Source organism: Labrus mixtus, chromosome 20, assembly GCF_963584025.1.
Source record: "Labrus mixtus chromosome 20, fLabMix1.1, whole genome shotgun sequence".
NCBI lineage: Eukaryota > Metazoa > Chordata > Actinopteri > Labriformes > Labridae > Labrus > Labrus mixtus.
The window spans coordinates 3,790,411-3,815,980 of record NC_083631.1 but is presented as its reverse complement, the minus strand read 5'-3'; the positions used below and the strand labels follow the sequence as shown (position 1 = coordinate 3,815,980).

At 41.5% G+C, this 25,570-nt stretch overlaps 1 protein-coding gene across 4 annotated transcripts in view; it reads right to left on the bottom strand.

The window, feature by feature from the left end:
- Positions 1-18,665: 18,665 nt before the first annotated feature.
- Positions 18,666-25,570, bottom strand: part of LOC132995599 (BAH and coiled-coil domain-containing protein 1) — a 63,827-nt gene continuing 56,922 nt past the window's right edge. For all 4 annotated transcript variants that reach the window (XM_061065638.1, XM_061065639.1, XM_061065640.1 and 1 more), the window contains exons 24-29: positions 23,393-23,501; positions 23,140-23,256; positions 22,870-23,034; positions 21,400-22,643; positions 21,001-21,237; positions 18,666-20,870 (exon numbers count right to left, since the gene is read on the bottom strand). In XM_061065638.1, coding sequence (XP_060921621.1) covers positions 20,661-20,870; positions 21,001-21,237; positions 21,400-22,643; positions 22,870-23,034; positions 23,140-23,256; positions 23,393-23,501 — 2,082 coding nt within the window. In that variant the 3' untranslated portion in view covers positions 18,666-20,660. The remainder of the gene's footprint in view (positions 20,871-21,000; positions 21,238-21,399; positions 22,644-22,869; positions 23,035-23,139; positions 23,257-23,392; positions 23,502-25,570) is intronic.

Below are 25,570 nucleotides of genomic sequence, written 5' to 3'. Positions count from 1 at the left end.
AACCCTTTTTAAGAGCATTATCTTCAACTAAGGTTCCTTGGGAAGTTTAGGGTAGTACCAAGGAAGATACATCATATATTACAAAACCTCAAAATTGTGAATTGAAACTGTAGGACAAGGCAAAACCGTAGGGTATTGTGTCTGCTTGATAGTCTTTAAAGACAAGTGCTTTAATTAATTAGCTTTGACAGTTAAGAGCGATTAACATAGTGATTCCAGACCACCACAGGGGGTTAACGCTGTAATGTTAATCTAAGGACAAAGGTTGGTTGATGTCCCAGAGCTAAAAACGAAGCCACTTGTGGAGCACAAACATTAGTAGAAAGTTGATGTTTTTACTATAACTATAGTAGGACAGTTTATTTTTATATGTGTTGTGTTCTAAATGTGTTTAATCATTGGTTTACATTGTGTGGGACTCAGATATCTGAAAGAAAGCAGCAGAACATCTTCTCTGTTTTTTTAAGGCTATTCTAAGTGGTTGTCTGGTCAAATAACATAATAGTGTGTTTAATAATTACCTGAAGTTAACATTGGAGGGGGGGTGGGGCATATAATACCAAGGTTCTTAGGATTATCCTTATGATATCTTAAGCATGAAAAACAATCTCCTGTATTCTTGTAAATTAGTATGCACCAGTTATTAAGGCTACAGTTTGAAATGGACTAAAAAGCAGACTCGGAGACAGAAAATAGAAGATTATGGTGGTTTTTATCAGCTTTTTAGGAGAAGTAGTGTTGGGGATGGTTGCCAAATGGCGGACCATGCTGGCTGGAGAGGGGAAATGCTGGCTTGCAGTTTGTGGCTGATGTAGGCTAAAGGAGTGTGTGGGAAGTACTGGACATGGTCATTTTACGGTGCTATTTTGTACTGGGGACAATAGTAAATGAGGTAGCATAAGGAAAGAACAAGAATAATTAGACTACACTGAGTGGCTAAGTGAATGACTGCCACTGAAACAGGCCCAACAATCCGGCAATGATCGGATGAAGAACTGCATTGTGATGAGATTAGCGGACACTGGTTTGGAGATGAATCAGGAGCCAGTTTAGGGAAAACCACGCCCAAATAACACAAACACACACGCACATACAAGGAAGGAACAAAGGAAATCTGTAGTCACAGCTGTGGTGACACCAATTCATGACGAAAATATCTATAATACCACAAAATGTATTAATTTTACTAAAAACCAAAAAGTGTTTCCAATTTAAATACAGATCATAGCAATCGTACTATTAGCACATAGTAGTTCAATGTAACAGAAGAACACGAAACACAAATCAGATGACAGAGAAATGTTAACTGCATGACTCACTTCGACTATGCTGCCTTCTATAGTAGTTCAGGAGAAACCCTAAAGAAAATAATTGTGAATTACCTGACAAATAAATACAGTTAGGTAACTACTGTTTCATCACTGTTTGTTGTCAGACTGAACACGATAAACACATTTCGCTGTTGTAGACAGAACTCGCAAGTCTCAAAAAGAGCCTAAACCATTTGGACTAAACACCTTTTCTAATCCAGGATTTCACCACCATCATTCATTTCTTCCAACTATTCATTTCTCCCCAAGCCTGGAAAACACTTTTTTTAGTTTGCTAAGCTGTTTCTATGACCATTGGAATCCTGTCTGTAATACATTAACCCTTTTCTGTCTCGCTTCTTTTTCTGAATTTTGAGCTGTAATTTATCAATACATATTGCCTACTTCTTGCAATGTGATGCTACATGTGGCCAGTCCTCTATCGCGCTTACCCATGAAGGCTGTTCAGTTTATCATAGGTTGTCTCTCAACCGTAGTGTTGAATATTGCTCTGTTATTTTTGTCCTTAACTCAGAGAGAGAGAGAAAATTAAAAAATACAGCCAGACGCTTATCTATACAACTCATGTATCACTGAAGTGTATTAACTACACTGCAGTCTGCAGTGCTTGTTAAAAGTGACACAATGGCAGCTAATGGGAAATAATCATCCAAAGGTTGAAAGTGTAAAGGGAAAAGTGCACACCATTTTTTTTTTAATGTTCACAAATGATTTTTAGTGATAAGTCTGTTGTATACTCGATATTGGCAGGGACGTGTCTCTTCTGCCCCTGCCAAATTCTACACCCTTGTGTCATTCTCGCTTTCTATGACTGATGGCTTTTCACTTCATCTTCAGTGTGGTTTTAGGGAAAAGCTATAAATACTTTGGATTTGCCGATAACAGGGAATTTACTAGCACAGGCTGAGTGGTACTCAAAAAATGTGTTGTGCATATGAAATGTTGTCACAATTCCACTTTATATTTGTTCTCCCCATTCATTGAATTCACACAGCTGGCACACCTCTGACCTCGCGCTCTAGCTATAGTGCTGTTTTGAAAGGATAATTTCACACGGTAGTTCATTTTGGCTGGTCTTTTATGGCTATAAATGCCCTTTCTGTATAGCACACAGTGCAGAAGAGTCTGTTGCTATGAAGAACAGACCGTTGTTAGGGAAACACATCTGATCAGAGACTGAGAAGGATTACTCTCATATCAGACCCAGAAGAGTAAAAAAGCTACAAGACGGAGATCAAGTGCCTTTTTGATTAGTTTAGTCTTCTTCAAGCTGTCACATTTCACCACCAATAGGAATGCTAAGTTTAGATGTTACGACGACTAAGAGGACTATGTTTAAGAATCCTCCAGAGTTTACGTTGGCATTGTAGCAATTCCAGTTGTAGAGTATTCAGGACTTTATTTTTAGAGGAAGAAAGGAATTTCTTCCAAAATGAACCACTCTTTTGGCTCTAAACCGTCTCCTTGAAGAGCAACTTCTGCATGTTATAATATAGTTCAAATTTAGCACTATTTTACCTATTGGTATTTGTGCACATGTAGAATTAAAGTTTAATAATCGTTTTTTTTTTGTTTTTCGTTGCAGGATTTCAAGTCATGTTTGGTACCTTAAATTAAAATATTCAAATCTAAGCTACAAGTGACTACATTCTAACAATAATTACTGCAGTATTATTCTACAAGCAAAATTATACAATCAAAGAAGCTTGGTATCTACACATTAACCCAAACATGTTATTCTCATAGTCAATGAACATTCTTCATGTGTGTTCACCTTGTGATCACTGGATGGCAGCATTGCCATGAAGCAGTGCACAATAATTGGTAACTGACAAAAGGAAGCATTATACTTAATAGTGGTCTAAATAAATGTCCTATAATGTGATTTTTTTTGGGATGTTTAATTGAATTGCACCTTAAGAAAATACATGTCATGGTAGTTGGGAAGAACATAAAACAAGCCTTTAATCTATACAACTATGACATAGTGTGATTAAGTTTATTATGTAATAAGAGGACATTTTAGCATACCTTTTTAGGGGAGCATGCACCACATTTAATTGTCAATGTTGATTTATTAGTTATACAAAATAGATATTTTCCATTTTATTACAACAGTTGAGTTGAATAATCAACAGTTGGGCAACTTGTCAGGGCTTAGGAACCCAATAAAGTCACACCATTTGACTAATCTTTGTTGAGGCATGGAGCCTGCAAACAAATTTTGCCTGAACTTTGGAAGATATGACCGTTTGCCAGACCTGCAGAGGTCAACAAAGGACACCAATGAGTTTCACAATGGAAGTCTATGGTTCAAAGGATTTGAGCCTGATGTGGAAAGGAATGTAAGGAGATCTTGGCATCTACTGCAGAATCTGTTATTCTATCTAAAATCGGTCTGTTGTGTTCCCAACCTTTGTGGCCCACCAATTCTTATTTTCATTTGAGAAGCCCTTTTTTCCCATTATGATCATTTTGGAAACAGTTAACCAGTTAGATCACAATCCACACTGTTGTCCATTGGTACAGATACATTAAGGCCACTTTTGTGAATAACATTAGTATTTGGGTGCCAAATATAACGTCCATTCATCTATTTTGGGACATGGCCCAGCTCTCTATGACGGTTTCAGACGTGCATGTGCACCAGTAGCTCTGTGGTTGGTATAATTGGTTCATGTCCAGTAGATGGCAGAGTTGACTATAAAATACAACTCTATGCTCTCTTACAAATTTGGATTTGTGTGTTCACTGGGTTATGCTGTAACTATTTTTTCTCAACCTTCCTAATAGAAATAGGTTGCTTGGCTGGTTGAACACAAAGCAAAGCTGAATTATTTTGTGATACAGTGCAGCAAATTGATTTCCAAGGTTGAAGAGAAGAGGATTTTTTTATTTTCTCTCCCTGGATAGTATAAAGGCTGCATGCTGGTGCAGCGGTTAGTGCTGTGGCCTCACAGCAAGATGGTTGTTGGTTTGAATCCCTGTCATCCATGTACTTCAGCTTCCTCCCAGAATCCAAATAGATGCTTGTTGGGTTAATTGGAGACTGTATAATTGCCCATAGGTGTGCATGTGAGTGGGCCTGGTTGTTTTTCACAGTATATGTTGACCCTGTGATTGTCTGGTGACCAGTCCAGAGTGTACCCTGCCTTGCTAAATGACAGCTGGAACAGACTCCAGCCCTCTTCCACCATCGCATTTCAGTGCATGCTATGGTTTAAAAACCATGGACAATAGGAATGTTGACCAAGAAACAAAAAGATGTGGCATAGTAAAACACATTTGTTCCAGATGTCAGGGTTCCAAGTATGATAATACAGATGCAAATTGCAAGGTGCATCATAGCAATAAACCATATGGCTCTGTATCAATTCCTGCTAGTTCTCTCAAACAAAACAGAAAAGAACCAAGAGGTTCTTGTTAAGAATGAAGTACTGTCAAAGCAGCCAAAGCAGCAGTCTCTCTCTCTCTCTCTCTCTCTCTCTCAAGAGCGCTCAAGGTGCCAGGTCCCCCAGCAGTCTAAGCCTATAGCAGCATGACTAGTAGCTGGTCCATACCTGAGTCAGCCCTAACTATAAGCTTTTTCCCAAAAAGGAAAGTTTTAGGCCTATACTGTTAAAAATATAGAGGGTGTCTGCCTGCCCGACCCAGACAGGTAGGTTATCAACAAATAGGACAGTTTTTTTTAACCTGTCCTTTAGACGCCCCCCTTCTCGAGCAAGTCTGTGTTGCCCAACTTTCCAGGAGCCATATGAGCAAAAACTGTATGTCATTTAAACTCTCATGATCCAGTGGCTATGCCAAATTGCAATTGAGACTAAAATGTATTTCTCAAAAAAGTCCTCTCCCTTCCTATCTTTATTGGCCTCCCTGTTTGTCTCTCTTTTTCTTTTCTGTTCCTGCTGGAGTTTCACATTAAACATTGATTGCTATTAACTCTAAAAGAATGTGATTGAAGGACAGGAAAGGGAAAACAGTTAAGGGTTAGTGACTTGCATATACAGGGCCAAAGGCATGTGCATGTCCACGTACACATATTGTGGACCTGCACTCACACAGTTCAAATGTTGAGCTGAGGTCTCCCCCTCGGGCATGAACATGGATTAATGTGCTAGGGCGATTATTTCATTTATAACTGTCCTGGACCTTTTCAGATAAGACCGTTTTTCAGGTTGCCATCCAGCAGCACCTTTAGACTGCATCTATTAGCCTGCCATGCACTCAGAGCTCCATTTAAAGGGCCAGCTACCTCCCTGTTTGGCTTAAATTGTAAAGCACTTTCAGAGATGAGTCAAGGTTGTCTTGTGGCAAATTGAGCTCAAATTCCCAAAAGACTTAGGTGCAAAAGTTAAAAGAAATGTGAAAATTGGCATGAGGCTACTTGAGAATTGTCCAGTATGGGGGAAAAAACATATCTAAGAGGTGCATTCACAAATTTAGGTGAGCTTAGTTTTGAAAAAATGACATTTATTGTTGCATAAACCTTATTTAGTGTCCCTCATGGTTTTTCTCCTTGAAATGGCTATAGGATCATATAATTGTGACTATATTACTAGCACTCCACCGCCATTAACCCATATACAGTACACAAATTCTAAAATGTCCTTTCTTTGCACTCTTGGGCCCCCGTGGGACCCTTCTGCTGCCCCCCTCTAAAACCAGCAGAGGAAAACGGACCATGAGACATGCAGTAAAAGTTAAAATGTAAAATGGCTGCCTTGGCTGGGATTCTCCTTTCTCAGCAGCTCGCTGCTCACTGACCCCATTAATCCAGGTGTTCATTCATCTACAGGACGATCCTCCCACAGGCCGTTAACGGCTCACCCCACTGTGTTTGCCCAACCCCAACCAAGCCTTTCCCCGGCCCTGTCTTCTCCGCTCTACCCGGTGTAATGGGGGTTGCCAATGAGTTAAGTATGGACAGCCATATAAATGAGCCTTGGTAAATGTCAAGCCTTTTAATTCTCAGCTGTAATGCTACATTTGTTTTGTTGCCTGTCATTTGTTTTTAGAGCGAGCCAAACTTGTTAAACCCCCCCCCCACCCCCCCTCCCCACCCCATCCCCCTCCTCATTCTCAAAGGAGTGAAGACAGAACTGGTGATGCAGAGAGAGAAGGTGGCATGACTTAATTGGAGGTTACCGCGCTGTCAGTGTAATACATTATTGACAAAGATGCCTCACTCTCAGGGAGGGAAATCAGCCTGTAAATAGGTAGGCAATAAAAGCAGTTTCCCATTGATTAAACTGCAGGCTGGTGGACACTGCATACAGCCGTGCACAGACTGGGCTCTTGTTTGGATGCAGACAGGGTGAGCTTTAAGGGACAGGAGTGCTCATGTTAATGTCATCCTTTCCTCACTGGCTCTGACAGCAGGGCCAAAACGAGGCCTCAGCTACTGCCATTCTGACAATTTCCTGTCTCTTTCATAGAAAGAGAATGATCATGTGAATTAAAATGACAGCCATGTGTGTATGTATGTGAAAATGGGCTTGTGTGTGTGTGTGTGTGTGTGTGTGTGTGTGTGTGTGTGTGTGTGTGTGTGTGTGAGCTAATGTCTAATTAGATGTGAGCTTGCATGCAGAGCTAATACTCACTAGCCTTGTGTGCCTTGGTTTTTTTTGTTTGTGCCTGAGCGTGCATGTGCATTCATACATGGTAATTTATGTGCAAACACATGGCGTTTCAGCGTCTCCACATGTTGGGTTTGTTCACTCCGACATTTATGTACAAGTGCTGCCATTCTGGAGGAGCCAGACATACAGTACGTCGCAAGGCATTTCACCCTCCCTCACTTTTTTTTATTTTACTGCATTCCCACACGCAGAGACTGTAAAGGAGAGTGATTTATACACAAGTGCGTAAATAGTGTGAGCTGGTGTTACAGTCTATGCACTATACCCCTCCCATGCTGGTTCAAAAGCTTTAGTTATCCCCAGGTTCCTTTAGAGGGTGAGATGATTGTGTTTGTGTAGCCTTCCTGCAAAATCTGCTAGTGGAACTGTTGGCACAAGAGTGGGTAACAAAATAGGAATAATCCAAACAGTGGAAGCGTAAAACTATAGGAATAATCAGCGATATGTATATAAAAACCAACGTTGTGTCAGGTAAGTCTAAGAGGGATGGAAATCATGCCTGTGACACAATTAATGGAAACATGTGAGGTCAATATTGGTGCCCATAGCTAATGAAACTGGCTAGAGGGCAGCAGCATAGGCCAACAGTTGGAATAGAGGGGACAATGTGTGGGAGGAGAGACAGTGATGAAGAATAGAGAGGGAGCCCTTATTATGTAGTGTGAACTCAGCCAAGCTGTATATCCAACGTCTGTCTCCATAAGCCCTGAGCACTTGCTATGTGTTCATCCACACAGAGAGATGCTATTTGTGCTTGCAAACACACAAACACACACACACACACAAACACACACATTCCCTTCAAACAGTCTACGGTAGCTTGTCTGACAAATTGGGCACATTTGTTCACTGGAGAAATTTTCATTGAGCAACCGGGTCTCCCCTCCGTCTCCTGTTGTTTCTCATTCAGGGGTTTCCTCCCCTCTTCCTCTGTCTGTGGGTCGATTGTTTACAGCAGGAAGTGCCTGGCATCCTCTCACTTGGCATTGGGAGACAGTGACTTGGCTGGTGCGGGTAGCCCAACATCATTCACAGTCCCAGTGCCTGCTTCGATGTAATTCATGTGCTTTTGGGAGGCATCCTTACCGGAATAGAAAGCATTTTTGTTGATTATTCCGTCTGTTTTTGATTACATCCTGGCTGGCCTCAGAGTGCTAGTGGACAATTTAGCCATCATTGCTAGATGGGTTAATGGAGCCTCTGCGGGAAGTTTATGTTGGGGTTCAAATCAGTAGATTGGCTGAGATTTTTGGTTGTTACAACAATGATGACTGCGGCATGCAAATGTTTGTATGGTATTGCTCTTTTTAAGTGTCCAAAGTGAGAGGTTCCCATTCGAGTTTTGAGGGAAATGTCTTAACTACTGCATGGACTGGCATGAAATTTGGTAAGCACGGTCTTGACCCCACAGGATAAATTGTACCAATTTTGAGACCCTGTGTCCTTAACCTGTTGTGCAATTATCAGGTCAGCATTTCATTTGTCCTTTGATATATTTTATAAATGCTTGCAAAAGTCACCACAATTCAATCTGAATTGTTGTACTTTGATTAGTGCTAATAAGCTAACGATAGCACTCTGTCTTGTAGGAAATGTTTTCCATATCACTAAATGTGTTCCTTAATTATTTGACTGGACAAAGTAATCCGTTTTTAAGTAATCTTTTTTTTTTTTTTTTTTTGCCAAAAACCTTTTTAGGAAGAATGAAACACAACACTTACGTAATGCCCAGAGGTTGTCAGAGTCCCCTGTTTGTGTCCAAACCAAGCAGCAACCTCCAGCGTTGAAAAAAACAAACCGCACTTCCTTGACTGTCCACTTGAGGGTGGCTGCAAAAGCAAAGAAGTCCCCATTAGGTCCCAATTTTTTTTTTAAAGAAGTCAAACATGTTTACAGCCTGGTACAAAAACACTACAAGTTATAAACAGCTAATTTCTTACATTTTTATCACAGTATGGGGGGGGGGGGGGGGTCATTTTAGTTGAACTCATCTGTTTTGAGTCTATTTTATTAAGTCTAGGAGTAAAACATAATTTTGCATAATTAGGGACGAGGCTGAGTTGACTGACACGTGGACGTGTTGTAGACGTTTGCCAGAAGGCTTAAGGCCCGCCTCAGCTCCACCTTTTTACCTTTTTCAGAATTGTCTAATAGTGAAGTTGAGATTGCATTTCTAGTATGGCAAATGATATTGCTGCTGTCACTGCCGGTATAGTGTATTGCAAAAATGTCAATTTTTCCAGAAAACAAATGGATACTTCAACAGTAAACATTAAACTGACGTGTTCCAATTCCTAATTTTTCCATCTTGCCAGCAATATTTATTCGTTATGTAAATATAAAATGGATGTAGCCTTCAATACAGTTTCCACACAAAAAAATGTAGCCTAATGTTGATTATCTAGGAGACAGGGCTGCACAACAACAAGTAAAATGGTGAGCATGGCAAACAAAATACTGTACCTGCATTGCATCAGCATGTTTACTTTGTCACTGCATGTTAGCATGCTGACATTTGCATTTAGCCTCACAGCCGCTAGCAAGCTTGTCTTACTTTGACAAAGCTATAAGTCATCAGATGTTTAATCCATCTCCCGACTCTTTGTCCGGCTCATTTCCTGTTGTTTGCCCAGCTGTGATGTGGGGCAAACTGTAACAGAGAGGATACTGGGCGTTTTCAAGGTGCAAACAGAATTTGTGCTCTTTGACCCTTGAGATGGATGTTGCATGGTTCTGAATAGTGCTAACTTCTGCATAAGTACACCAATTTAGTTCTGTTGAAGTGCTAAGCCTTCTGGGGCTGTTTGTGCTGGGTAAGCTTGTATTTCCTTGAGCACGCACCACCTGTCAGCGAGCAACACGACTGTGTGTGGTTGTGTGTTTGTGTTTATATGTTCATGCGTGGACCTTACAGGCGTGTCACAAACCATGACTAGCGGCACCAGTTGAAACCCATATGTTGTTTTTCTATAACAGTAAACGGTAAGTACTCTTATTGAGGAGCTTTCAGACGGTGTGACTGTATTCTAAAAGCGTTTGTGCTTATGTGAGTGCACATATACATGTAACTTTCCCATGGGGCCACCTGATCCTATTACATTATCCACCACACATCAAAGGGTTAAAAGCTGTCTGCCTCTATAGTCATTAAGCCCTCTCTTAGCCACAGTAAATCAACGCTGTTCCGGCAACAGCTGCTCTGATCACCTATTAAAACTTCCATAATGTGCCGTGTGTACAGAGTGGGGCCTGTAACCCGACACTGGCCAATAGACCCCAGATAAAGGCTGTCTTGAGCCTCTGATCTGGTTCCTATGGTCAGGATAGCGCGGGAAGTGGAGCTGAGTGGGGAGAGATGACAGAAAAGCCTTGCCTCAGGGCCTGAATCCATGCAGGATACAAAACAGATATGCCCTGTACTGTAGATGTATTTATATCTCAAGGCACCAGACTGTAAGATGTTATCATGCCTTTAGCCCAGTTGGTTGAAGTCTTTAAAACTTAATATATTCAAAGCTGGGGATTTCCTCTGCAAATGCCTGGTAACAGCTGAGAAAACGCTTTATCTGATGTGATTGGAGCTATACATTAGAACTGAGTAAAGGAATGCACCATGCCTCTTTAAATTCTAAAATACTAGTTTTAAACGCTGACATTGATGAGAATACACAGCAGCTTCTTGCCGTTATCCTCAACATGACTGGACCACAGGTTTTCCCCTGATCTGGTCTAACACATTGTGTGAAAATCAATAGCAAGATGAGCTAGCTGGACTACTGTCAGAAGCACACACTCAGGAGGCCCGTCTCCATGGAGACACAAACAGGGCATGAGACTGCCCTCAGGTGAATGCTCTGTGTGGCTCCGTCGGCTGAATTGGTCCATTTAGGTTTCATTTTCTACCTTGTCTACATCTTTTTTTCTTTCTCTTCTTTTTTCACTTTCTCCCCCACTGTTCAGCAGCAGGCCCCGGGCCGGACTTTTTCATCTTTTTCTTTCATTCACTCACTTTTGGTTTCTCCCCCACTGACAGGTAGCAGGGCTTAAATTCAAAAGAGGACATAAAGTGATATTGGGTCTCTGTACATAACAACTGTCACAGGACATTCAGGGGATGGATGCTGATTTGCTTCTGCTATGTTTGTCAGTTGATCTCATAGCTCGGCCCATGCATGCTGGGCTCTTCCCTCTCCTCTCTCTGGCAGAATATCTCTTCACTTTCTTTGTCCTCTCTTCTCTTTGACATTTTCTCTAATATCTCGTCCTCACTCAACCATGCAGATTGTTATTCAGCCTCTCACCTCTTCATTAAAAAAGACTGTATATGGCGGTGCCTCTGTTTTCAGCATCACAGGGTACATTAAGTGCTTTGAGTTTGATTCAAATTTAGCACAGCAACCCCAATGGATTTGTTTGAAGAAAATGAGAGATGTCTCCAAAATGTCTGATCAAAGCCTGGCTTAGTTGCCCAGGGGCTTCAACTCATGTTGATAAGATGCCCAAGTGCCAGTCATGGAGCTTATGACTGCATCGTATCTAAGCAGATTGTATATTTTTAAAGTGCTAGATATATTCAAGAAGAGCGGAGAGTAGAGCAATCCAGTGAAGGACATGGACGTGTTTAAGGGCTCTAGCAACTGGCGCTGGGGGCCTGGCAGCTGGGTAGAATTCTTTTATATCCTTCTATGACTGGCACTTTTATACACACACACAGGCATGCATGCATGAGTGCATGCTCTGTCTCTCTCACTGGATGTCTCTCTCTTTAATACGCTCACTCACCACTCGTGCCATTACACACGCTGATATCCCGTTTCATCGTGGGCGAGGCTACTACAGAGCTAGGCTACAGGAAAAATAGGTTCTGTGTGTGTGTGTGTGTGTGTGTGTGTATGTATGTGTGTGTGTGTGTGCGCGCGCAGCAACTTAAGAGTATGTCTCTTCATCACCCTGAGAGGCCTGTGGTGCATTAGCAACAGTGCATCAGTTGTTTTGATCACCTGCATCACAGAATAGGGGTGTGGTGTCATAATAATGCAGGATGGGGCCCTAATATGTCTGGGGGGGGGGGGGGGGGGGTTGTTATGTCCATGAAAACTTTGAACCACAGGAATTCATTAATCAAGACAAAAAAAATAATGTGGATATTACATTTTTAGTAAAACAGTTAATTTACGAGAAGAAACTGTCAAGTTTTAGAAAATAAAATGAATTATTCTCTTAGACAATTTGCATTAAAATCCTCAAAGCCCCCCTCGGTTTTCCCCTCTTCTTTTCATTTATTTGAAGAAAAGCCTCACTTGTCCATTTTTTTTTTTTTTTGCACAAATATCCCCATAAGTGTTGTTCACTATTTGTTTTCCTGTGTAAAAACACTTATTAGAAAACAACAGATGCTGTAAAACAAGGGACTGCTGTAAAAGGAGTTTAAGTGTTTTGGCAGCATATTTCAGACACCATCTGATTTAAACATAGAATTTGGTCCATGAAGGGAGCCGGAGTGGGATATACAGCCAATATCCAGTCATGATGGTTGTGGATTTTGATGTTTATTGTTACCATGCCAACATAAAGTGACTCTGTCATTCATATCGATCAGATCAGAATTACTGGTAAAGGATGAGATTGCATTGTACCTTTACTTAAAATGTATGTCATGCTAAAATGTAACACCTCTTAAGCTTATTTCACAAATATACTCCTGAAAAGTTCAAGAAACATTTCAGAAAGCCTGCCCTATGAAAGCTGCTTATTCACATACGTCCCTCACAGCGTAATGTCAGTATTTTGCCTTTCTACCAATGCTACGTGTAATTACAGTTATTCATAGCATCAACAAACGAGTGGAAAAGAACATACTGCACTGGAAAATCAAACTGATTGCTCCGTGGTAACGTGATAGAAATTCATTGAAATTTCCTCAATACTTCCTGCTGTATTCAAACATCGGCTCCCTCTGACTTCATTCAGACATTATACGAGGGGGCTGGTAGGAAAAAGTCAGAGTAAAGTCAGTGTGAAAAATCTTCCTTTCCTGTTCACACATACAGCTCACCCCAGAAATGTTGGTAATCTTTCAGGAGTTTTTTTGCATGTGTGAAAACAGCTGAAGCCTACATACACACACAGAATTGCGGCCAGAGACAAACTGATGGCAGTCCACATATGAGCACTTGTATACGGATGAAGGAACATATAGACCCAGGCACGCCCATATTCCACTGGCCCCTAGCAGAAGCTATTGTATTGTGATAAATGGAGTGTCTCCTGTCTATGTAGCTACACGGTCCTGCAGCGGTCCACTGGGAGCCTGAGGATGCTTGGTGGCCTTCCTCCAGGTTTCCTGTCTCCTGACTCAGCACCAGCTGTGCACACCAGTAGGAAGAAGAAAATTCAAAGGGTAAAAATAATTCACTGGAGATTCATGGTATGCTGTGACCCTCAGGCAGTCAGTTAGACAATAGTCTTTCTTTTACCTGACAGCTACCGAGGCAAAGCGTTTCTAAGGAAGGATCATCATGCTCTGTGGCATAATGGCCACTATGGATGATGTCATGTAGTAGCAGGATATATAGGGTACTTCCAGAAATGTGCCAGAATGATGAAAATGCAATATGCTTCATAATGACATACTTTTAAAGCCCTGTTTCACTGTAAGGATGTTTGTGCCAGTTTATTCTAGATCATCTGGATATGATTGTTGCTTGTTTAAATCACCGCAGAACTGCATCCCATACGGAGACACTTAATCAAAAGCTAAACTTGGCAAATTTGTCTTGCGGTTTAAAGACAATCTCTGACAGTTGCCCTGGCTGACTCTATGCCCAGAAGCCACTCTGGCATTGGAGGAGACTGAGCTTTATGGCAACAATGGCAGGCGTGCCAGCGGAGCCAGGCAGTCATCATGCTAGCGACCACGGTGGGCTGTCAGAGAGAGAGAGAGAGAGAGAGAGAGAGAGGGCTGTGTGGCAGCGCTGTGCGGTTGAAGCGCCTGCTCTCTCCATAATGGAACAGCTGTTTGGAGCGCGGTGCACCAGGGCGCTGGAGCACAGAGTAAATAGAGGAGAAGAGCAATGTAAACAGAGATGGGATGGCGGGAGCTGCTTCCCTGCTACCGTGAAAGGGGGTAAACACCCCAGAGAACTAGACGGAGGGGTTGTCGACACAAGAATGCACAAACACCACTACACAGCAAGGTGTGGAAAGAGAGAGAGAGGGGGGGGGGGGTGTATTATGGAGAATGAGCTGCAATGTTCCACCCACCCTCAGGTTTCCATACATAACTAAACCTTTTTTTTAATGGTTGCATAATTAAAAGTGTTTAAGAACTGTACCTGCAACCTTACTTCATTATAAACCAATTACCTTTATTGATTAGATTTTGGATGCAACCTATCAGTTGAGCTCATTAATCTCTCTTTCTACTTGGACAAACATCTCAGTGTTTTTATTACTCTTGTTTTAAAGTGTTTCCAGCTGTCCCGCTCTGACAAATCGGACAGTATGAGCAGGCCGCTGACCCCTTTTCTAACAGACTGTAACTTTATTGTTGGGTCAGGAGTGTTCTGTGGACACTGCAAATTCGTATTGTTAGGTGACAAGAGGAAGACGTGAAGGCATCTTTACATGTTCAGATCAAATCCAGACTCATGAAGGGGTTGAGGCCGCATTTTGGCAGCAACTGGTTAAACCCAGCCTGCCCCCTGTGTGTGCTTCAAAGATTGCTGAACTGCCCAGGTTCACATTTCCTAGATCTTTTGGATATATTCATTTACAAACTGCCTACATCACTTCAATTGGCAGAATTCTGAGACAGGAGTCAAGTTGTGCCATTAGATGATGAGTGTGTATTTCAGGGCAGATACATATCTGAGATGGTTTGAGGCCATGTCACTATTAAAATCCCTTTCTCTCTCATTCTAAGCACTCTTGGAATTAGAAATATTTTATAGTTACAGATGAAATAACCCCAGAGTGGACCATCCCCCTTCAAATATCTACCCAAATGGAAATGCTTGATCCTCACTTCTTTTAAGTTTTCTGATTCATTCATTTATGGACGATCCACTGCTGATATGTCAAATCTGGATCAGTCAATCATCATTTTTATTCGTATAGCTCCAAATCATAATACATGTAAACCCAAGACTTTTAAAATAAAGATCAGGTCCTGACTGTACTCTTAGTAATATTATGTGGATAAGAAGATTTATCAGAATGTATGAACCACAGTAGTAGAAGGGAAACACCCTTGTACAGTAATGAGTCATGCAGTTGTTATTTTGTCAGCATCATGTAAGCAGGGTTGCGTTATCCTATCAGAGTTTGTGAGCAACATATGTAGCGATGAGCAACAGTAATCCAATGTAATGCTGAGGAAAGCTCTTCTAGCATAGCTGATACCGAATCTTTACAAGCCACTTATAATGAGCAACTGAGAAATGGATTAGGGGTGGCATGGCTGGATGGGGGGCAACAGCATGCAAGACACAGCATGGTGAGAGAGATTCATGTGTCTGCGCAGCACAGGAGCATGCAATAGTGCTGCAAATCCCTGTGAGGAAGTGAAGATATTGTAAACATTTAATTCTCATGCTGTAAAAATACACACTTTTAAATGGTGTGGAGGTTACAAGCACAATGTTTAACAGTGAGCCCTGTATCTGTCTTTAAACACATTGTTACAGGTCTTGTTTATTACACTGAAAGTTTATCAAATTTGACAGAAACATCCTTTTTGAAATTTTTACTTTTCACAAAAGTTGCACTTCAGTATTTCTCTCTTTTGCAAGTCTGGCTCTTTAATATTTGTATCCAAATGTAGACATCAAAGATACGAGATGTTTTTTCACGCTGTTGCTGCACTATTGCTTCACTCCATAGAGGAATGACTTGGAAGCTTCTGTGTTACTCCTGCATACAGTTTGGTTTGTATTACTCTACTGTGGTGACATCTGCTCCATAATTGATATCTTCAAAAACTAACGATCACGGTTGTAGGGCCCTTTAAGAAGACACAGTCAGCATCTGAGTGATCTGTTTGTCCTTCTCTTTTCTCCCAGCACCATGTTAAGACCCAAGACCTCACCTCAACCCCACTGCTACACACACACACACACACACACTGGGCTGTCTGTCCCCCCCGTTCAACCCCCTCACAGTCAGAGGCCAGACAGGGTCAAGCAGAGGGCGAGACATTTATGAGGTGTAGATATTTGTGCAGGAAAGCATTCCTCCTGTTGACACTGAGCAACACAGTCTGGATGCTGAGCGAGCTGAACCAGACAGGCACTGAAAAGTCAGGCAGGCGGACCAGCCTGTCGAGTGAGACGTAATAGAATCCAGGTTCTTATTTTTTCAGTGCAGTGACCTATTTTTGTGACCTTATCTTTCCCACAGATATTGCATGTTTGCGCAGCTTCATGCAAAAGTGGATAGTTTGTGAAAAATATACAACATTTTAAAATCTTGTTCTATTATTATATTAGATCATTTATGACTCATATATTTGCTCTGCTCCTCTAAGCACAGAAGAGCAATGAAGCAAATCCCTCTCAAAACATGGTAATAACCTTAACCCCCCCTTACACACCCACTCTTAACCCCATCACCGGCTCCAGTGGTGGGGAGAGTCCCTCCTACCCCCATGCTGCTGATGCAGGAAGGGCCATGGCTCTGACACGGGGCGGTGACCATAGTCAACACTAAAGGTTGTGGTGGTAAACAGAGCTGTTTGTGTTCACTGGCCCGCTGTTGGAGATGACTGATGTGCCCATTAGCCCCTGTCTGGGCATTAGGGGGAGGGGTGATGGCGCTTGGTCTCCATGCAGGACAAAAAGACCCCGTGGGCCTGCCGAGAAAGGTCACTGACCCATATTGTGTCTCCTCCAGGCCTAGCTAGTGGTCATATCACTGACACAGGTTACAGAGATTGGCTTTGTCAGAGCAAAATGAGCATGTATGCAAATGTACAGCAGCTGCAGGTTATGTCTTGTGTGGCGGTATAGAGGAATATACCTGGCAATGAATGGAGAAGGGATCATATCACTCATTCCATTTTGTGCACTATTGTCGAGAAAAACAACCCAAACAACGCTGTCTTGGAGTCCATAACAGAACAATTGATGGGTCTCACATTATGCTACGTGCTGTAGCATATTTTTTCTACCACTAGAGGGCATCCTCCTTTAGATATATTCTCCGTTGAGCTGATAAAAATGTATCATACGTGCCTTTTTAAAAATCTAAATAACCATTTAATTTGAATAAAATCTAAGATTTTCAAAATTTAATTTTTCCATTCAAAGAACTCCTGGTTCAGTATCACAAACTCAGTTTAAAAGTTGCAGCTAAATTAAAAAAAAAAAATTCACATTTACAAATCTAGAAAACATTTAACTCTTTGAATGCTGAATTGGGTGTTTGACAAAATGATAGCTCAGCGCCTATTTCCTTTGTTTTGTCTCCTTTTTTTCCCACCGCCCAACAGATACAACAACCAATTAGTTTTGAGGGAAAACAGGCAAACGTACTTTATCATAAATCACAAAAAAACTCTGATCTATCCCTGAATCAGTCAACATCATATTTACAGAGCTTGGCAGCTAAACCCAGTAGGCTTTATCTGATGCTGTGACAGATTTGTCTCTATTTACTAAGGAACCCAAAGCTCACATCAACTTAGTTCAGCCAGAGACACTAACATCAAAGGATTTACCGCAACAAATAAAAGAATTGGCAGAATAAGACTTGTGTGCTTTACAAATGAATAAAAAAAAAATCTAAAGGGAGCACATTAAAACTCCCTAAGGCATATAAAGAAGAGAGGCATGCGCACATATAAACAAAATATGTGGTATACATAATGCAAAACAAGGCAAAAAGGCTGCCATCACCATGTGTAGTAATAAGAAACCAGAACAGGTGGAGGCTGTGGGATGGTTAAGGGAGAAATCAGCCATGTGATATGGGAATAAACAGTATAACCAGTTGCAGCAAAGGCAGCATGAATGGGAGTAAGTTAGTCAGTTAAAATCAGCTGATGACATGCATGACATACAGTGAGTGATCTGGCTGAAGCAATTACTTCCTTTTGTTGGTTGGTTAAAGTGTAATCTTCCAGGTTTTTTGGGTGGCGGGGGGGGGGGGGGGGGGAAAGCAAAAAAAAAAAATCTATAAATTTGTCCAAAAAAGAACTGATGTAAAATGAGTAATTCAGCCTGCTCTAAAACTTTCTCTTTGGCTTCAGTTTTGTGTCTGTCTATCTCATTTCGATGACAGAATTTTCTTTTTTTTCCTGTCTTTAAAAAGCAATATCTCAGTCACATTAAAAACTCCTCTCGAGCTGTCTATTGTACATCCAAGGGGACATTCCTGAAATGTGTCACCCCGATTTTCGTTTTAACCTACAATAAGGAGCGGCTTCTTAGTGTTTTATATTGAAGCGGCACATTCACATCACTCACCTGAGGATGGTAACGTTTCCAGTGTTCCGTTGATTGAGCTTTTTCTGGGTTTAAAGTAGAGAAAAAATATCATTTGAACAATAATAACAACTTAACGCTATGAAATAAGTACCAGTGAGTGTACAAATAGCTGGGTTACACATACATACGTGTTGATGGGAATACGCAGATACAGTAAGATGATGGAAATGCAGCAAGAATACTGCAATCAATGCACAGAGGTTTGTGGATGAGAAGAATCCAGTGTTGCTTTATTTCTTTTTACTAGATGGCCTCTACAAGACCAGTTTTATTTAAGAAATGCAAATGCGACATCACACCAAGAAAAACAATGTCACATTCTCATAAAGCGCTCTTGGCATGAAAAAAAAACAGCAACAATGACAATAAATAAAAGGTTGGCGAACAAAATAAAACTTTGTGAACAAAGAATACTCAGGATTGCATATCAAACGAGACAAAAAAATAAGGACAAAATGTACTTGGCACAAATTAAATTAACTTAAGTCATTTTCAGATTGAGTGAACCTTTTATATGTCCATTGCTTTGTGAATCTGATTGTCCTTCACAGTTAGCATTTAGAATGTGCGTGTACTGTACAAAATAGACACAGCTGGCTGATGAAACTATAATCGACTAATTCCAACAAATTGTCAGCACTCCACGTCTTACTTTGTCAGTACCTCGACCTTCACAGTCACACTTCCAGGTGGCCTTTTGCTGCATGTGTTTGCACTTAACAAAAACTGCAGGTACATGTGCAAGAAACCATTGTCACAATGCAAAGCCAATATATAGATAAATCTTTATGCACATAGTGGAGGACAAGTATTCTATAAGTTACCAGTGATTTCTGATTTGAGTTCAGTACAGGTGCTTGACACATGTTAAATTTAAATAAGGTAATAAAGACATTAAAGACACTTTGGTATTTTGTCGGTCATAATGTGCTGAACTAAGCATTCATGAGTGCAACGCACATTTAACGCAATTCCATGAAAAGTCCCAGTCTTGTACTTAACTGATTTGTGTGGACATGATTTTTGTGATGCCAGGACACTCATCACACACAAATATCGTATCGTAATGGTATGCTCATGTCATTAATCTTGAATCATTTTTGACCCGTGATTGCAGTCCAGTGGGATCTGCCATGTGATAATGACCAACTTAGAGGTACATAAATAAAAATGTGTTTTTAAAATAGGATAACAAATATGCAAAGTAACAGGACACTCTTACAAAAAGCCACTTGACCTATTTCTTTTTTTTTTTAAACAGGCCGACCCCTTTCTCTCAGAAAGTGAGCCTTTTCCTGTTATAGACTAAATCCTTCTGTCTTTGTTTGTGCTCTGTCTGTCTCCGTCGGTCTCAGCAGGGCATATGCAGTGCAACACTAACACCTCCAATCTTGACTTCCCAAAGCAAAGTTAAAACAACGTCATGTATTCGACACCCATATAAAAATAAATCAATCGCAAACATGGAAAGATACATCTCATATATACAATAAACTCCTATATAAAATAGTTTTTATGTACATATAGACAACAGACAACATTACAATATTGAACTGTACAATGTACACCTGATCTGTTAAGACAGGTGAGAGGTACTGAAGTGTATGGCTTGATTGGAAAAGAAAATTCAAATTATTTACAGACATCAACTTTACATCCTTTACATGTTTTTTTTTTTTTTTTTACTTCCCTGGAATGAAGCGGTCCGGGGGAGAGCCCCATGCCTTACTTTTGTTTCCATTCCCTTAGGTAAGGCTACCTGTTAAAAAATTGGTCTGCAAAGACTATTCCATGTGGTAATTTGCACAGTCAAATGCACTCCCAGCTCTCCTTTGGTGACGTATAAAGAGAGCTGAAAACACGAGTCTTCTTAAAATTGTCCAAAATGGATCCATTAAAAAGAGATTAGTAAGACGAGCGAAATGCCACTTATTAAATTTGCCCAGAAAGACCCAGACTTTGAACTTTTCTTCTTGAAAGGATCCACCAGTTTTGGACATCAAATCATCTCTATGAAGATTAGATACCAGTAGACTCCAGTGTGTAACCTCAGACAGTCCTTCTTTGGTGCTGACATTTAGTCCATGGATCCATGGGGCAACCCAAGGAAACTTGTTGTCTTCCAGTGTCTGAGGATCTTCTAGTTAACGTCATGGACCTTAACTTCCTCCAAGAGAGTCCTTCAGTAGTGTCCTCATTGAGGTTCAGCACAAAATGGAAACCCCGTCAGCAGAAACCAACTGACCAGTAGTTGGGTCATATGTCCCAGCCAGGTAGTAGAGATCTGGGGAAGTACTGTTCGGCTTCTGATTGTGAGTCAGACACTCATACTCCTCCCTGCTCACCACCTGACACTTATGAGAGATTGTCTGGACGTCATTCTCATCCTCATGACATGACTGGTACAGGGCATGCTGGAAAAGATAAAAAAAAGGGGTTAGTTGAAACATTATATGGCCAACAAAGAAAGCCATGTTCTGAAATGTCCATGTTCCACACGTGGCTCACAATCTCAATGGTATTGTAACTTCCATCACAGCTCACCTTGCCATCTCGATGCCTCTTTCCAAGCTTTGTCTCTTCAGGGTGGTAAAACCACTTGACTTTAACTACCATGTTGGAGGTCCAGGATTCCCATAAGTTCTCAATTCGACCAATGTATGGAAGGTTAGGGCGTCCAGCTGAGAGGAACACAGCACAATCTCCCACTTTCACCGTGTCTCTTCCTCGCACAATGGCCTTATAGAAAAGCTTCCTGGCCTTGCCCTTAAGACCTCGCCGCTGTGGAAAAGCAGACATTTTGACCAATCTCCTTTGATGTTGAGGAATGTTATTATCTCTCTAAACCTTGAATGATTTAGTATTATGAGGAAACTTGGTTTGAAAAAAGATAGGGCAAGTTTCGCAACACTGATGGTATACAGCAGAAAGCACAACTCTTACCTGTGTAGGGTTTCCTGACCACTTCCACATTTGTCGTCCTGCAAGGAATGCAGACATCTTGGGCCTTGGAATGAATGAATTGTCATCAGGATGCATCCTAGGTTTCTTTACAAAATCCTTGGATGGTTTAGAGGTGGAGCTGACGCATTCTTTTCTCTTCAGGGACTTACTATTGGACACTTGTTCTGGGACTCCTCCTTTGGCATTAGAAACAGCCACAGCTTTGGCCACAAACGAGTGCTGGTGTGGCCTCGATGAAGTGGAGGGTTCAGAGGGTTGCAGGAGCCCTCGGTGGGTAGACAAACAACTCTGAAGCATCAGTGTGGAGGTGTCTTCATCCTCTGAGCTGTAGGAGGAATCATTGTCAGAAGAACACAGGCTGGAACTGGAGAGAGAGCCTGAAGAGGAGGAGCTTGAAGAACCAGAAGAGGAGGAGGAGACAGAGAGGCGAGAAAGGAAACGGCCAGCGGTCCTTAGCCCTCCTGAGGCTGCAGCCAGTGCAGCCCTGCTCCTCTCGTCCTCTTCATCATCCAGATCAGAGTATGAGCTGTGACACTCTCTACGGTAGCTGAAGCCCAAGTCGCCATATTCACCCAGACGCAGAGAATTCGAAGGCTTTCTTTGAGGTGTTGTTCCTTTCACCAGAAGTTCTACTCGGGAGGCACCGCCCTTTTTGTTGTCTTTAACCAGCAGCACTGGGTGAGAGTATGCCTCTGCCCTTGGTATACAACTCACTCCGGAAGACCCACCTCGCAACAGCAGAGCTTTGCTGTTTTTTGTCTTTGGGGATGTCACTCCTTCATGATCTAACTTGACCAGGAACTCGTGTCCAGACTTCCTGCTCTTTGGCATTGTACACTCATCCTGCCTGCGCCTCTGATCATACAGGCCACTTTTGTGGCCCAGAGATAAACCTGGACTTGGCCCTGTAGACTGAGTACAAAAAGAAGAGTAACCATTTGCAATGCTGCTGAAGGAGTCCACCTCAAAGGAGCTACTGCTGAAAATTCCTTTGGCTGGTGTGGAGGCCAGTGGCTGGGTCTTAGGCAAGGAAAACAGATCACCCTCCTTCCCTCTCATGGCCTTCCTGGGTATCCCATTGAGCTGAAATAAGTTGTCAGATGTTCTTTTCCTAGTGCTGGCCAATGAAGACCACCCCAGGAAAGGAGAAGGATTTCTATTGGCTATTTCTGCCTGTTGCTGCTGCTGCTGTTTTTGTTTTTTCCCAGAACCCTTTGGTCTCCCTGAAATGAAGAAAATAACAGTTATATTGTTGCTACAAATTGATACTTTACAAGCATATTGTCTTGGATTGGATAGCTGGATGTATTTTTGTCCCAGTTAGAAACACATTGTAGCTTAAAGACAGCTAAAAGGATATATTAAGAATTGATGTACCTGCTATACAGTATGTGCTACACATTTGTTTCCAATTAGGTGAAAAAAATAGATCCAGGTGTTCATTCTTACCCGGTCTTCGTTTGTGAACAGTTTGGCTGTTGATGCTGTTGATGACGGCATTGATGGTGCTCAGTCTGTCAGAGGGTCTGTCGCTAAAGGGAACCTGCTCCAGACTAGAACTTCTGTTGGCTGTTGTCCCACTGGGTACCAACAGGGCAGGAGAAGTCTCTGCACCTAAAGCACAAGGTGTTTAAGATTATTAGCATTTACATACAGGCAGACAATACACTGCAACATGAGAGGAGAACATTTCCATTTAAACAGAGAGGAGACACCCACAGTGAATCTGGTATCCTGGAGGCAGGAGGCGGATGTTTGGGAGAGAAATCTTTCCTCTGTCTCCATCATCAAACTCTACCATCACTCCTCCTTGTTTCCCCTCATCAGATGAACCACCTGCAAAAGATGTAATTGTATTTGCCTCAGGAATGAAAGGAGATAAGCAAATTCAAAAATGGGATTGAAGATACAATTAAATAAATAAAGACACGAAGAATACACAAGGAATAAAAAAAAGAAGTTGATGACTCACCTCTGCGAACGTAGCCTGGGTATAAGCAGCGTGAGCGTTCACTCCAGTAAGCACACACCCTGGTCCCTTCACTGAGCATACTCTCTGACTCTGGACGTATATCCAGGACCTGAAGGCCACACCAAAACATAATAAAGATTCATTACAGGCTGCACACAGAGGCATGCATGCATCCACACACGCGTATATACAAACAGTGCGAGGGCCATGGAGCATTGTGCATGGGCAGCGACTGTGCCACGTTTCCAAGCGGCACTTATCTCATGCCAATGTGCCAGTCAGGGCTGAAAAGAACGGAAGCCATGATGCAGTAAATCCTGACTTGCTGAGTAATACTAAAGAGGGCCTGAATAGAGGGCTTGTGATTGCAGGTTGCCAGATCCTCCCTCCAACAATGCAGGCAGCCCCAGCATCCGCCACTCACTGGGGGCTCTTTCAGGTTGCTTTCATTTACTGTTGCCATGGCGAGGGACCCTTTGACTGATGAGGTGTGGATGTGGGTGTTTGTGTGCATTGGGAAGGGAGAAGAAGCACACTGAAATCGGGGATATTGGTATCTGAGTCAAATAAAAGGCTCTTGGACTAATTTAAGACAAGGAGGTATGGCATAATATGGAACCAGCTGCTGTACTAAAAAATGTTTAGATAAGAGTTAAGTTGCCAGAGGGGCTTGGTATAGAGCTGCCAGGAGAATAAGAAAACTGTAATGGGAGAAGGCTGTGTGTGGAAACTCATTCTACCTCTAAGCCTTCTGGCTCATACTCATCAGACATTGATCAGTATGAACAAGCTTGCAAGGATAGAAGAGGGGACCAACCATAAATGCTAAACTAATGGGATAGTTAAAATCTTCTAATCCAAGTTATTCTATAATTTATAATCAAAGAAAAAAGGAAAAACTTAAAAAGAAAGATACTTAAATAAATCTGAAGAATTGCAACTGAATTTTTTTTTCTTTTATACATTAATTGCACTAAACCTAACATAAACTGTAAAAAAAAATGTAAGGTTTCAATTTAATGAGGGGTTGCCTGCGAGCTAGTTCAGGCAGACAACTTGAGCTGCTCTGATTTCCTAATCGACGTGTCATCAACAATAACGAGACAAAAATATCTTCCCAGTTAGCCGTTCATTTTAGCTGTTAAGTTTCTGGTCTCTCTGTCTTCTCTGTCATTGCCAGCTCTGCCCTGCATCAGTATGGTGCAGCCCCACCACCACCCCAGCATCCACCTGTACTGGTGGTTTAAGATAATATCTGGTCACTCCAGGATGTGGACCATCTGGACCACACTTATGGATGTGCCGTCCTCGAGAAGCTGGACGACATGTGCAACCTGATTGGGCTGCAGGTAACGCCTCATTTCAACGAGTAGTGGTAAGGACACTAGCAGAACATAAAACTAGAGAAGAATCGGTCAGGAAGGATAAGGAAAGAGAAATTGGCTGTGGCCACCACAGAACCATTCCCCTTTTTGGGGGTTGTCTTGCTAATGGCTCTCCATTGCATCTGTTGTCACTTTCATTTGCACCAAAGCGGTAGAAATTGATTCACAATCACTTATACTTGCTAAATAGACAGATTGGTATCGCTGAAATTGAAATGACTTTGTTTAATAGGGTGGTGTGTGTCCCTTTTAATTTTTTTGAGCAATGTATTTAAATAAATTTGGCCATGGTCCTAGCCCAGCTTTCCACTTCATTGTCAGCTTCTGTTTTCCTCTAATTAGAGCAACAGCACATTCCTAGAATCCATATTTCAATTTTGCCACTGTTTGGCAATGGTAAATAATTTTTTCAGGAGTTGCAGAAGATGAGGGTTTATATTGCTTTTCTGTTTCAGGTTTATTGGTCAACAGAGTACAGTATCCTCTTAGTAAAAACAAATGATACAGACGTCACCTGCTGCAGTAATCAGTAAAACTAACATTTGGGTACAAAACACAAGAATCATATGAAAACTAAATACTGATGAATACCAAGAAGTCAAGAATTTGCTGTGGTTTCTATAACATATAATTATGTCTCATCTCATGGGTGACCAAAGTAGACTGTCATTTTATGTAAACATCAATTTCAGAGATATTTAAAATCCATCCAAACAACTGGAAATCGAGTTTAAAAACATCATCACAACCCTATGGTCAGCTGAAAAAATCTAAAGTGAACATTTTTATTATG